Raw genomic sequence first — 14,626 nt, 5'->3', positions numbered from 1 at the left:
ATGGAAAACACATATATAATTACATATTGTTTTTGTGATTAATCACTATGCTTTCATTATGTTCAATTTGTAACAATGAAAATACATCCTGCATATCAGATATTTACATTACGATTCATAACAGCAGCAACATTACAGTTATGAAGTAGCAACGAAAATAATTTTATGGTTGGGGGTCACCACAACATGAGGAACTGTATTAAAGGGTCGCGGCATTAGGAAGGTTGAGAACCACTGGCATAATGGATCAGCAGGAGGGTGGGGCAGTGAGCAACAACAGGGCGGTGGAGAGCTATAGGAGGGGACAGGGCAGCAAGCCAATGAGGGGGTTGGGGGAGGGAGGACAGGGGAGCCACAGGAGGGCGGCAGCGAGCTACTGGTGCACGGACTCGTGTGCAGGGCTACTAGTAATACAAATAAGAGTGGAAATAAATTGTATAGACAAACAGTAGAGAAACATATGTAAAAACCAAAATATTTTTCTTTCAAAAGATCAATACAATTCTAGATAGATTCATATAAAAAGTATACAATCATTATCATTTTTATTAATGGGATAGTTAACAGATTCTAAAGACATTAGAATGATGGTTATGGAATATTACATGTAATTTTATGGCAGTAAATTTGACATCTTGTATGAAACAAGTAATTTTCTTTAAAGACATACGTTGTTAAACAATCAAACAAGAAGAAATAAAATGTTTAATAACCTGTTATCTATTAAAAATTTTAATTCACAGCTAACATTCTTCCCACAAAGGAAACTCCCATTTCAGTTAGTTTCGCTGGTACATGCTGTGAAATATTTAATATATTGATACTAAGCCTACATAAACTCTTAGAAAATATAATGATAGCATCAACCAGATCCCAAATCCAGCAGAGATATTACAAATATAAAAAATCAATTTTATTCATGAATACAGATACAAAACTTCTTAACTAATTACTAGCAACTAAAATCAAGCTGTTTATAAAAGGATAACATATTATTTGGAGAATCCATGGTAGTTTCAACATTCAACAATCAATATAATCCATTATGAAATATTGTAAAAGCAAATAATTTATAAAAAAGCTATTGATTAATTTGAAAAGAATAATATTAATAAATATTAATAACTCAGAAAAAAGATAAACTTCTTAACTTGGTAATGCTATCCACAAAATCACTTCAACTGACATTATACTTAATGTTGAACTATGGAATGCTTTTCCCCTAAGATTGGGAAAAAGTAAGGAATACCTGCTCTCATCCCCTTTATGCAACATTGTATTAGAGGACTTAGCCAGTGAAATGAAGAAAACAATATATAAATAGGTATAAAAACTGTATTCATTTGCACAAGACTTACTTGTGAATAAAACAGAAAATAAACAAAAATATGAAATCCACACCCACTCACACAACTATTAGAAATAACGAGTCTATGTATCACAGTTACAGGTATAGATCAATATACAAAACCAGGTATTTTATAAACTATGATGCAATGCAAAATTAAAAAGTAATTCAAAATACTATTTAAAATAATATCAGAAATCATATAATATTCAATAATAATCTAACAAAGTGTAAGTCCCCTAAAATTAAAACAAGCATTGTTGAAAGAAATTAAAGAAATTAATTGGTCTAGAAGGCCCATTTTTAATAGATAAAATATCCCCAATAAGTATATAGATTTAATATATCAGTGAAAAATCCAGCTAGTTACTCATACTCCTCCATGTTTGATGATTGTTCCTCTCTCTTTTTTTCATTTTTATACTAGTGGCCCAGTACACAAATTCATGCACATTAAAAGGAAATTAAATAGAAGAAATATTTTAATATTGCTATTCACCCTTTCTCTATAATAGAAATGTCAATGAAATTCACGATCGACAATGACAGATAGAAGCACACCAGTGTGATTAGTGCCAGTGAGGGCTTTATTTGTGTCACCCATGTGCAAGCCAACTTAGTATTTTATAGATATAGAATAAACTTGCTTAATTAGACCTGCTTTCTGACTTAGCTAAACTTTTTCCAGCCCTGTGAAGCACCCCAACTTCTCTTTCAGGTAATTGTCAGCAACACAGCAGCAAATATCAACATGAAGCAGATTATTATTGTAGATCATGCAGGGAGAACAAAGGGTAAAATATTTAACTACAGCAGTGTTTGACTATATTTTTGGCAGTGAGAAAACCTGAAGTCATTTTCAAGGTCCACCATTTCTTACTTCTTTTCAGTCGGGTCAAGTTTCTAAGCTTTCTAAATCTCCGTTTCCCGGCTAATGAAAAGAAAATAGGATTCCATCGAGTCTCCTATCTACCTACTCCAAGACTTCTGTGAGGATCAAATGAGATGAGGCAAGGGAAAATACTTCACAGACATTTGGTTAAAGAGTAAATGTTTCCACCTGGCTATAAAGCAAGTCATGTTCCTGGGCTGAAGAAACTGCAAGGAGGCTAGTCGCTAGGGAGAGGAAGCTGGGCATTGCTACGTGACATCATTACCCGGACGGTCGGACACTTAGCATATTAGCCTTTTACATATATAGATGCTCTCTTGCTACATTGTCAGATTCATTGAATTTTTCTGCAGTGTCTAATATGCTATTAATCTCACCCAGTATTGTTTCATTAGATCTCATAGTTTTCACGTATCTCAGATTTTGCTTTTTAAATTTTTTTAAATTTAACTTGTATCCTTCTCTTTAAATTTCTTTCATATTTTTCCTTAACAGCTTCATATTTTTTCTTATCTTATTAAACACATAAAATATAATTATAATATATGTTTAAATATAATTATTTATCCATTATATCATTTGTGTCATTCCTAGGTCATTCCTATTGATTAAATTTGGAACGCATCATGTGTGGTATTTTTCTGATATTTTGCATGCTTGGGAATTTTGAATTGGAATTTTGGCTTTCTGAATTTCATCGCATTGGATGCTTGATAATTTTGTATTCTTTTACATATAATAAGCAGAGTAGGAACATGATCAGATTTGCATTTTGAAAATGCAAATGCTAATTCCAAGTATAGGGGCAACTGGAGAAAATGTCACTGGAATTCAGTGAGAAAACTGGTGTAGTATCCAGGAGAGAAATTATGAGCATTTCATCACTGCTTAGCTCATGCTGCCAAGTGTAACAGCTGGATAATTATTTGTTGTGTTGCATTGATTCTTGATCAACACACAGCAGTTAGTAATTTGTACTCCCTTTTTGATTTGTAGAATATTTTATATTGGAAAGCAATTCCATGCTAAAGGAAGCTATCCTGAAGAAGATAGTGAAGTCAGAATTTAAAACGATTCATATTGATGACTATGGTAAAGTTCTGTGCATGCTACGTTATTTAAGAACAACTTTCTCTGCATCTTATAGTTTTACATATAAATGACTCTACATCTTTAATATTTTGCTCTTTCTTTAAAAGAACTTCCTTTACAGTTGTCCTTTCCCAAAGACTTTACGGACCGAAACAAGTATGCTCTTCTGTTAATAATGTAAGTATTTTATTTGTTTTTGAAAAAAAAGGAATCTAAAGATTTTATAATTTTTCTTAAGCCTCACATGACAGCATTCTGATTAAAACAAACAAACAAAAAAATCCCAGAAGAAGAGTAGTTAACTGGGAAGCTGTCAGTTGTATGAGTTCCTCAAAGACACAGACATTAATAGTAAGGAAGGATGTGTAATTGCTTTGTCCTTCTTTCATTCCAAATGGTACTAAATGTTACTATTGGGTATAGTGAAATATATGATTTGGTTTATGTCTGCTTAACAATTGCTCAACCAGACATAAACCAAATTATATATATTATTTAAATGATATTGATGGGTGTATAAGTTTCTTTCTTGGGGATTTATTTGTCATATCAAAGTTATGCTCATAAAAGCAATTTTTTATTGTGGTAAGAACACTTAATGTGAGCTCTAACTTGTTAAATGTTTGCGCTCACAGTACAGTATCATTAGCTATAGGCTCAGTGTTTCACAGCAGATGTAGAACGTATTTGGTTTGCATGACTGATACCAGCTACCCATATAGCAACTTCCATTTCCCCTCCGCCCAGCCGCTGGCAGCCACCAGTCTACTGTCTGCTTCTATGAGTTTGACTACACTAGGTACCCCTTGTAAGTGGAATCATGCTGTTTTTGCCCTTCGGTGACTGGTTCACATAGCATAACATCCTTAAGGTACATCCATGTTGCAACATCATGCCCTATGTTGTTAATCAGTTGTTTACGTAATATGGAGGAAACATTTCTTTTCATTGCTGAAACATTGGTTACGCTTATATCACTCCTATCGGTTTTCCTTCCTGGATGCTTGGCCAGCAGGAAATAGTTCTCATGCTCAGAAAACTTGAATATTAGGTATCTCAACATGGAATTGACTCTAGAATTAAATTAATCCATGCTTTCTATGAGATGATATTGTGGCTGTGTGATATTGGGCACAGAGGCCCTTAGCAGATAATGGTTCATGAATTTGATATTGATGTAGCATTGTATTCCTGAGAGTTATGCTATTTTCCTTATTAAAAACCCAGCCAGCATATTGCTATGGCAGTCTAGAGTTATATCAGAGGCTCAGTAGGAATGATAGAAACGACAATAACATTACTTGTTATGACTACTAGATGCAAGGATAGTATTGAGTCCACAGAATCAAACTGCCTGGCTTCCAATTCCACTTTTGTCATTACCAGCTGTATGTCCTTGAGCACATTACTTAACTTCTTATAAGGCTCAGTTTCTCCAAATGTAAGCAAACATTGCAATAGAGCCTCTGTCTTCAGGCTGCTTTTGGATTAAGTGAAATACATCATATGAAGTGCCTAGCACACATTATTATAATTAATGTGATTATAATTCATTATTTAATATAGACTGTATTGATTTTATTTAGGTATTTTGATAAGTAGAAGCAATTTTTCACTTCATTTTAATAAGCCAAATAATACAGAAAATAAAATACTTAGTATTTTCACTTGGCCCAGTGTTTATTCCTAACTATAATGCTTTGGCCTCAATTCGTTCTTTATGCCCAGACCTTTCTCCTTTGTCACAAATAGCCAGAAGGTCCCCAAGGGTCTTGAGTCTCTCTGGGGAAGTTCTTATGAGCTCTTTTTTATATTAACTTTTTCTTTTGCCTCTTCATTTTACCTTTCTGTTTTCAGTCCCTACTTGAACTTCATGTATGACAGATTGAGGGAAATATTTAAGGCATAAAAATGGAACAAAAGGGGGAAAAAATTCAACCTCACTCTCTGTTTCAGTCCTATTTGCCTTTGGGAAAAGGGATTGTCCTTTTCATTCAGTGGGGAATGTGGTTTCTCTAGGCATCCTTGCTTAAAGGATGAGTCCTTTGGGAGACAAGTAGACAAGAGCTACAGATTCTCTGTAACTAGAGTCAGAGAAGGCAGCTGGATCGTCCTGGCATCAGGTTTGTGCTTTGCTGTGGGTGATTTATAGTTCATACGAGGAATGTGAGGACTAGCACAAGACTCAGTTTCTCTTGTTAGGAAGGGTTAATCAGGTCTTTTTCAGAGGCAGGCTGGTAGAGTAAAGGCACTGGCTAAGGTTCAAACCCTAACTCATTTACCAATATATTGCTTAATGTTCCTAAGTTTCTGTTCCTTTATAGATAAACGGGAGATAATGACATGGCATAATCTATATGAACATGTGTTTGGTAGAACATGAACACTTGTACTTAGTGTTTAATAAATCATAACCATAATCATAGTTATTAGAAGTAGTTTTTGATTTTTAGAAAGAGTGTGAGAGAGGGAGAGAGAGAGAAAAACTTCGATGTGAGAGAGACACATTGATTGGTTGCCTCCCACACACACCCTGGACTGTGCTGGGAAGCAAACCCACAACTTTAACCACTGAGTAGCATCAGTTAGGGTTATTAGAAGTATTTTTAATATTTAATATTATCACTATAACATATATAGTTTAGCATCCATAAAGTTATTTAATAGACATTCATTACTAAAGCAGATAAAATAATTTAGCCAGGGCCCATAGAATTTACTTTGTAACTTTTTGGTTGATGAAGAAAAGAAAGAAAATGAGTATCAATTTATTAGTTTTTATAAGTTGATTATACTAAATATTAATTTACTTTATTCAAACAGCTCAGTTTTCAGATGTAAATTCTCAGAAGTTTAGTGGAATATGACTTATAAAACTAAACTGAAGACTTTTTAAATTTTTCATTTAAGAAATGATCTATTGTCTTAAGCTGCATGATCATGACTAAAATATTTATACTTGGAAACTTATATGTGTAAAGATGGCTTAAGTGTGAAGTGTTTTGGAATTGTTTGTTAGATTGTCTATAATTTAGAGGCATTGTTTTTCCTTAAGGTTAAATCCTGTTTTCAGTGACAAGTGGATTTCCCACTCTACAAAAGAAGATAATGATAATTGATGATTTTTTTTCCTAAATGGGCAATTAGTGAGGAATAATAAATAAAGTGACTATTATTTAAATGAGACTAAGAGATGATTATATGATTTTGGCATCACAACTTGATTGCTATTCTGTGTAGTGCATCAAGTTCTCAACAGAATGAGCCTCTTATGTCACATACACAGATGGATCTACAACCAGGAAATTCTGTGATAAATACATGAGTAGGAGACAGGTCACAGCAAATGCCTGAGTAGCTGGAAGGATGAGGGGCCTTGAAGAAAGTGACCACTGGCAATTAGCAGGCTCCTTTCTATTAGATATTCATTATTGAACCTCAGAAGAAATGGTCCTCTGAATACTTCTTTGTGTCCATATTATCTAAAACCCAAATCTAATTTCATGGTATTGAAAGGCCTGGTGAATCAAAGGCACAGGATATTTTACTCTAATAGAAAATCTAAGAAGCATTGTCACTACAAATATATCTGAGTGGCCTTGATTTTCAGTGGTTTCTATGAGGTCATGACTCCCTTTTCCTTTCCTACTTCTGTTCTCTTTCCAGATGCCTAAACATATTTCTCTAGTTTCTCTGTTTAACATTATAGGCATTCTTTAGGGGCCCAGGAGTCCATATTCACCTTTATACATCTATACATATGGAATGGACATACATCTATATTAATTTAAACATTTATCACTTTGAACTGTTATTGTTTATGTTCTTATTTTCTACTAATGTATTTGTAATTTAATGCAATGCACATGTACCATGTTGCTTTTATATGTAGGAAGCTATACTAATGCCTGTAGAGAGACAAAAAATGACAAGAATCTTGAAGTCTGTAATAGTTTTTTAGATTTGTTAAGTTTATCTCCCCAGTGCATAAGCACACATAGAAGAGAGAATCCTTTTAAAACGTACTGACAAACTTACAATTTTCTTAATTGTGCAGGACTGGAGATTATGTGGAATAACCTACAATTACAGTTCTTATTTGATAAATACATAAGCATGAATCTAAATGCCAAGACCCTGGTAGAAAGCAATCCAGACAGATGTACTGTTATTAAAGATGAAGGGTTGTGTGTTGCTTTGTTTGCTGTCCAGGAAGAGAAGTGCTGTTGAACTACAAGTTTCATTCATTGCTAAGAAATCTTTTTCCATTTCCTGCTCTTTTAATGTTCAACTTCTCTACACCACACTTGATAAGGTCTAACTCAGGGAGGCAGTGACTGTTCAACAAGTTAATATATAGAATGCAGCACTCTCTATCTGACCCCATGACTTGGTTCCTTATCCTTAAACCCATGTCTCTTGAAATTCTAATGAATTCATGGATATCCAACAAGTCTTATCTTACTGAAGCTCTCTTTCCCTCTCCTCATCAGTCTATCTTACAATAATTAATCCAGGCCTCCATATACAAGTATATAGCTTTATGTCAGCAGACTCTCCATCTATCTTAAACCAAATCATATTGTCCCTTTTCCATTTTATCTGAATATTTGTGAGGATGTTTTTATATGTTAATTAAAGAATTTCTGACTCCCTCTAGATTTTGGACCAATGTTTCTGAAGGAAAATCTGCAGTTTAGATGTTAGTATTTAGAAAATTAATTGATAGATTGGCTTATGGAATATTTCATATCTTTTTTTAAATATATTTTATTGATTTTTATACAGAGAGAGAAAGGGAGAAGGATAAGGAGTTAGAAACATTGATGAGAGAGAAACATCAATCAGCTGCCTCCTGCACACCTGCTACTGGGGATGTGCCCTCAACCAAGGAACATACCCTTGACCAGAATCAAACCTGAGACCCTTCAGTCCACAGGCTGACACTCTATCCACTGAGCCAAACTGGTTAGGGCTGGAATATTTCATATCTTAAGAAAATTTAAATGCTAAAATCTTCATTTTATGTAATCTATATATTAAACAGTGCCCAACTTATTTGTGTATTTTTATAGCAACTAACTTTTGTAATAAGAGTCACTCCACACATATGTGTTAAGTGACTAAGTGGATGATGTCCAAAAACCAGATAGACATGGGTGCTATTACAGTTCTAGCTGGAGATCATCATTCATTTTTCTCTAAATATTTTCATCACTCAATCAATGGTATACATATCAGAATTCTACAAATTGGTCATCTTGATGGAAGAGAAGAGCTATTTGTCATTTTTTTATACAATTTTTTAAAACATTTGTACTGATTGAAGTTATATAGCTACTCATCTCCAACAGTCAAGATAACGTCAATACATGTTTCATACACACACTTTCTTTTCAACAAACAATATAGGAATTGTTAAAAGTTGTGAATAGCATTATGCTCATGAGATCATAATATCTTGACTTGATCTTTGAACCCATGGGGTTGTTCAAGGGTCAACGCTCTTCCTTTTCAAGCCCATTTGTGGCAGACATCATATCTAGAGGATTCTAATCCGCCACCTTGCTCTCAATCACTTTTTCCCTGTCCCTTTCCCCATTTTTTAGTGTTGTGCTCTATACTCTATTTTTGAGTTGCCTTTTCACTCTGCTCCTAGGTTAAATTTCATGAGATTCGTATCTACAAATGTGGCTCTTTTAGCTAAAATCCTCTTATTTTTTTCTCCAGTGGTTAGACATTCACATTCCTAGCACAGCATTGCTTTAAATAACTAGCTTCTGCTTTCTTCATTCATCTAATGGTAGTGGTTATGCAGTTTTTATATCATGCTCAGGAGTTAATATCTGACTTCTAGTCAAGAGAAAGCAAAAGAGCAAAGACAAAGAAGAATGCCTTAGTAGACAGAAATTGACCCTGATATGAAGAAGGCTATTCTATCACAAGTAGAAGGAGAAAATGGGAGAAATAAGAAGAGTAGGGGAAGGATGAAAAAAATATTCAGTTGTATTGATGCAAAATACCGTCCCAAATTCAGAAATCCAAATTCTGGTCAAGAAAAAAACTCATTACATTTATTGTCTAAGCAGCTTTTTGCATATAAAGAAAACATGTAAAAACAATAATTCCTCAAAAAGAAGGCCCAAATTCTGTCACAAATTCTATAATCTAGAGACATGTTTTAGGATAGAATTCTTTTGTTTTTATGAATCTGGGATAAGTATATATCTGTGGGAACAGGAGAATAAAGAACTTACAGATACTGAGTCACATAAATTATGCTCAAATACACAAACACACATGACTGTGTGTGTAAAGAAATCAAATACACAAACAAAAAACAAGGAACACATACATACATCTTTTTATTCTAAATTAACTTGACCCACTCACTTTGAAAAATAGAAACATTTAATGTAATTTAAGTTTTCTTCATTTAGACTAAGCCAAACTAGAAAAACTTGTGTATCCTATCTAATAAAGAGAGAATATGCTAATTGACCCTCACACCATTGCAAAGATGGCGGCACCCACAGCCAATAAGGAGGGAATATGCTAATTGACTGCCCCATCCTCAAAGATGGTGGTGCCCACAGCCACAAGATGGCAGTGCTCAATCCCCTCAGCCCCACCGCGCACCTGCCTCTGGAGTCCCCCAGTCCCCTCAGCCCCCCAGCTGCCTGAGGTGCAGGCAAGCCTCGGATGGTGGCTGGCCAGCTGCCCAGGGCTGCCCGAGGCTCAGGTAACCAGGGCCGGCTGAGGCTTGCACTACCCGCAGTGGCAGCAGCAGAGGTGTGATGAAGCAATGCCTTCTCCTGATTGCCGGGTCACCTCCTGCCCCTGAGGGCTCCCAGACTGTGAGGGAGGCAGGCCGGGCTGAGGGACCCCCCCCTTTAGTGCATAACTTTTCATGCACCAGGCCTCTAGTTGTTACATAAAGGCTCAAGAATTATGAATGCAAAGTTGCCTAGGATGGCCAAATTTGGGAGCTCAGCTTCTATGAGAAGAATGGAAGATGCAAAGATCAAGTTCCATAACATTAACCAGAACTGGTTTAATAATATTTAATAACTACCAAGAACCAAATACTTGCTAAGTGATATATATATATATATATATATATATATTTAATAATAAAAGCATAATATGCTAATTAGACCAGACAAAGCCGGTGGGGGCCAAGGCAGAGGTGACGGCACTGGCGGTGGGGGCCGAGCCCCTTGCACGAATTTCATGCATCGGGCCTCTAATATATATGCCAATGGATAGGAATTAATATAATAGGACTTTTGGCATCAGAGCTGATTAGAAGATTGGTGCTTCCTTCCATTTTATTGCACAATTTCTGTCTGGGAGATATTCCTGTGATCCCTTTCTATTGGTTCTCTTCTGAGATATATATATATATATATAATTTCACTTAATAGTTGCTATAACTCTGCTAGGTGGACACTATTGTTATTATCCTAAGCAGTAAAGGTAAGCAAACTTAGGCATAGAGAAGTGACTTGTTTAAAGCCACTGGTCCTGGGCTTAACTCAGTTTGGTTTTATTAATGTATAAAACCTGTGCCCTGTCCACAATGACACTCCTACATACCTATAAAGTTCAGGTCATTAACGCAGGCAATTTTTCTAGTAAGTTTAACATAGATAAGATCTCTGAATGCATGTATATAGAACAAAGGTGATGGAGAGTAATACAATTTGAGAATTTAGTCAATAAGCACACTTTTTTATGTATTATCAGGTAGGTCTCATCAAAATCACCACTAGAAACACAGGCTTAGGAACTCTAAGATATGGTCTGGGTAAAGGCATAAATAACCTTGACCATAACACACACTTCCCTAATTATAACTCAGAAGAAAAGTAAATCAGCCAAAAATGATACTTTAAACAAACCACGGATCAGGAATTTGCAGATTATATTAATAATATTAGAGGCTTGCACAAAATTTGTGTACTCAGAGGGGGGGGGTCCCTCAGCCAAGCCTGCGCCCTCTCGCAGTTTGGGAGCCCGCGGGGATCATGGTGGGAGCACACTGACCACCAGAAGCAGCTCCTGCATTGAGCTTCTGCCCCCTGGTAGTCAGTGCACATCATAGCGACCAGTCATTCCATCATTCAGTCAATTCGCATCTTAGCCTTTTATTATATAGGACTAGAGGCCCGGTGCACAAAAATTTGTGCACTCGTGGGAGTCCCTCAGCCCAGCCTGTGCCCTCTCGCAGTCTGGGATCCCTCGGGGGATGTCCACTTGCCAGCGAGGACCAGGCCTAAGCTGCAGTCGGACATCCTTAGCACTGCTGAGGAGGCAGAAGAGGCTCCCGCCATCACTGCTGTGCTGGAAGCCATCAGCCTGGCTGGTGGCTGAGCAGAGCTCCCCCTGTGGGAGCGCACTGACCACCAGGGGGCAGCTCCTGCATTGAGCATCTGCCCCCTGGTGGTCAGTGTGTTTCATAGTGACCAGTCATTCCCAGTCATTCTGCTGTTAGGGTCAATTTGCATATTACCCTTTATTATATGCCTGGTGTATGGGTGGGGGCCGGCTGGTTTGCCCTGAAGGGTGTCCCGGATCAGGGTGGTGGTCCCGCTGGGGTGCCTGGCCAGCCTGGGTGAGGGGCTGAGGGTTGTTTGCAGGCTGGTCAAGCACCCCCAACAGGGACCCTCACCCCTTGAGGGTGTGGCCAGCCTGGGTGAGTGGCTGATGGCTGTTTGCAGGCTGGCCACACCCCCTTCAGGGTGGAGGTCCCCACTGGGGGGCTTGGCAGCCTGCAAACAGCCATCATCCCCTCACCCAGGCTGGCCAGGCCCCCCAGTGGGGACCCTTGCCCCCTGAGGGTGTGGCCAGACTGGGTGAGGGGCTGATGGCTGTTTGCAGGCTGCCAAGCCCCCCAGTGGGGACCCTTGCCCCATGAGGGTGTGGCCAGACTGGGTGAGGGGCTGATGGCTGTTTGCAGGCTGGTCATGGCCCCCAGCCACCCAAGTTCCCAGTGGAGGCTGGCTGGAAGCAGGTATCTGGGATTTATTTATCATCTATAATTGAAACTTTGTTGCCTTTAGCAGAAGCCACCGCCGGCCAGGGCAGGTGGGAAGCTTGGTTTCCTCCATTGCTGGGGCAACCAAGCCTCCTGCTTGCTCCAGCTCCATGGTTGCCAGCCGCCATCTTGGTTGGGTTAATTTGCATATAGTTGCTCTGATTGGCTGGTGGGCATGGCTTGGGGTATAGTGAAGGCCGGTCAATTTGTATGTTTCTCTTTTATTAGATTAGACTACTAATGGAAGAGGATGGGGATATGGGCAAGAAATAGTTCTCTGGAAGGAAAAAATAATATTATTCCTCATATGATATAGTAACTATATGAGAAAACTCATTCTGCCATTGTAGGACAATTCATCCATAAGAAAAAAAATCTTAGGACAATAAAATGAGAAATAGAGAGAAGGAATTGGCCCAAGGGGCCCTTAGCTAATGTGTAGACATTGTTTGGTAGAGGACAAACTTCATCAGGCTTTAAATGTACACATGTTACAACTAAATATTCTTTGCCTATAAATTTCTATAAAGTAAATTTTAGATTAAAGCAAGACGTATATTTTTAAGGCTACTACTGTCTGATATCAAACTCAAGTTCTATTGTGAAATGGAATCTGTCCTAAGGAACAATATCAGAAGGGTTGGCAACTGATTTTCCTTAAGAATTTCGTGTGATGTGGCTCCATGCAGGGCAGGTTTTCTTTCCCTTATCTTGCCTTCCATTATGTTCTTCAGCCTCCCTCTCACACTCTTTGAGTTTATTATATCTGAAATAAAATTGCAACACAGTCCTCAATGACTCCAACTCTAATCTAGCACTTATGAAGCTGAAGTTGATCTATTCTAGGCCAAGAAAGAGCAAATAACTGAGATGACTATAAGCAATTTTATGTCTCCTCCTTCCACACTCCAATGGACACAAATATGCAACTCTCAGTATTGCAGTTTTATTTTTTTGTACTTATTTTTAAAAATTTTTTTGTTGTGGTGGTAAAATAGACATAAAATTTACCATCTAAACCCCTTTGAAGTATCTAGTTCAGTGGCATTCATACATTCACATTGTTGTGCAACCATCACCACCATCCATCTCTAGAATTTCATCTTCTCAATCAGAAAATATGTCCCTATTAAGCAATAACTCCCCATTCCCATTTCCAAGCTCCTGGCATCCATCATTCTGCTCTTTGTCTCTATAATTTGATCACTCTAAGTACTTAATATAAGTGGAATAATAAGGTATTTGTCCTTCTTTTCCTGGCTTATTTCACTTAGCATAATATCCTCAAAGTTCACCCATGAAACAGTAGAGCAGTTCTAAAAGTTTGCCATGTAGGACAAAAAAACAAAAAAAGCAAAGTGCCATGTAATAGATCAATCATGAAACATGCTCTCCTTGGAAAATATTTTTGTTCCATTTATTTTCACCAAAATTTTACTGGTTAGGAAAAGGGCTTTTGAAAATGTTAACTATTTAGAAAATATTATTTACTTCATAATGAGGACAATAAATGAAGATAAAAAGAGCACATAATTGCCCAAGGTAACTCAACACATTGGTAACAAAGTCAGAAATAAAACCTATGTCTTCTGAGCCTAAATTCAACCCTCTTTTCTTGAAATTAAATAGCATGTTGTGAACCTGACCAAACATATAGTCTGAACAAATCTTTCCTCCATAATTCAGTTTCTGTCTAGATGGTATTTTTCATGTCATCAAAAGGGGGCTTGCTCTGTCATTTTGAAGATCTTCTAGACATTGTGCATTTTACTCATCTATCTTTCTATGTTTTATTAAATTTCACATCCTGAACTCTTTATTCATACAGACACGTTCAGTGTTGAAGGTACCAAAAGAGACAAGGATTGGGCCCTTGAGAATCTTAACTTTGAAGAAAAGTTTACAGTCTTAATTCAATTTCACTGCCTATATAAGGCAATAGAGAAGTTTCATACTGCTGTGACCTTTCCAATGCTTAAAACAAGTGGATTGTTCTTTCACCACAACTTTCAACAAAATTACTGGTACATGTTCCTATTCTCAATCTTCAAACACCCTCCATTCTATGGGTCTCCAGAGTAAGGTAAAATAATATTTAAAAAAAGTTTAGAAAGACACTCAGAAAAATAAAAAGGAACTGGGTGAATTGAAGCTCACAAGTCTACATGTCCAATGTACCCATTTATACATGGTGGATGATCTGGTCTATAGTACATGCCCTATAGTCATGCCTACCACCAACTATCTTGATATC

At 37.1% G+C, this 14,626-nt stretch overlaps 1 protein-coding gene across 1 annotated transcript in view; it reads left to right on the top strand.

Annotated features, from left to right (window-relative positions):
• The window catches only part of DPP10 (dipeptidyl-peptidase 10 (non-functional)), a 321,640-nt gene that overhangs the window by 281,319 nt on the left and 25,695 nt on the right, over positions 1-14,626 (top strand). The window contains exons 15-16 of the mRNA XM_005869090.2: positions 3,237-3,332; positions 3,440-3,509. Of these exons, the coding sequence (XP_005869152.1) occupies positions 3,237-3,332; positions 3,440-3,509 (166 nt within the window). The remainder of the gene's footprint in view (positions 1-3,236; positions 3,333-3,439; positions 3,510-14,626) is intronic.

Source organism: Myotis brandtii, unplaced genomic scaffold (genome assembly GCF_000412655.1).
Source record: "Myotis brandtii unplaced genomic scaffold, ASM41265v1 scaffold288, whole genome shotgun sequence".
Taxonomy (NCBI): Eukaryota; Metazoa; Chordata; class Mammalia; order Chiroptera; family Vespertilionidae; genus Myotis; species Myotis brandtii.
This window is presented reverse-complemented; position numbering and strand designations above follow the sequence as displayed.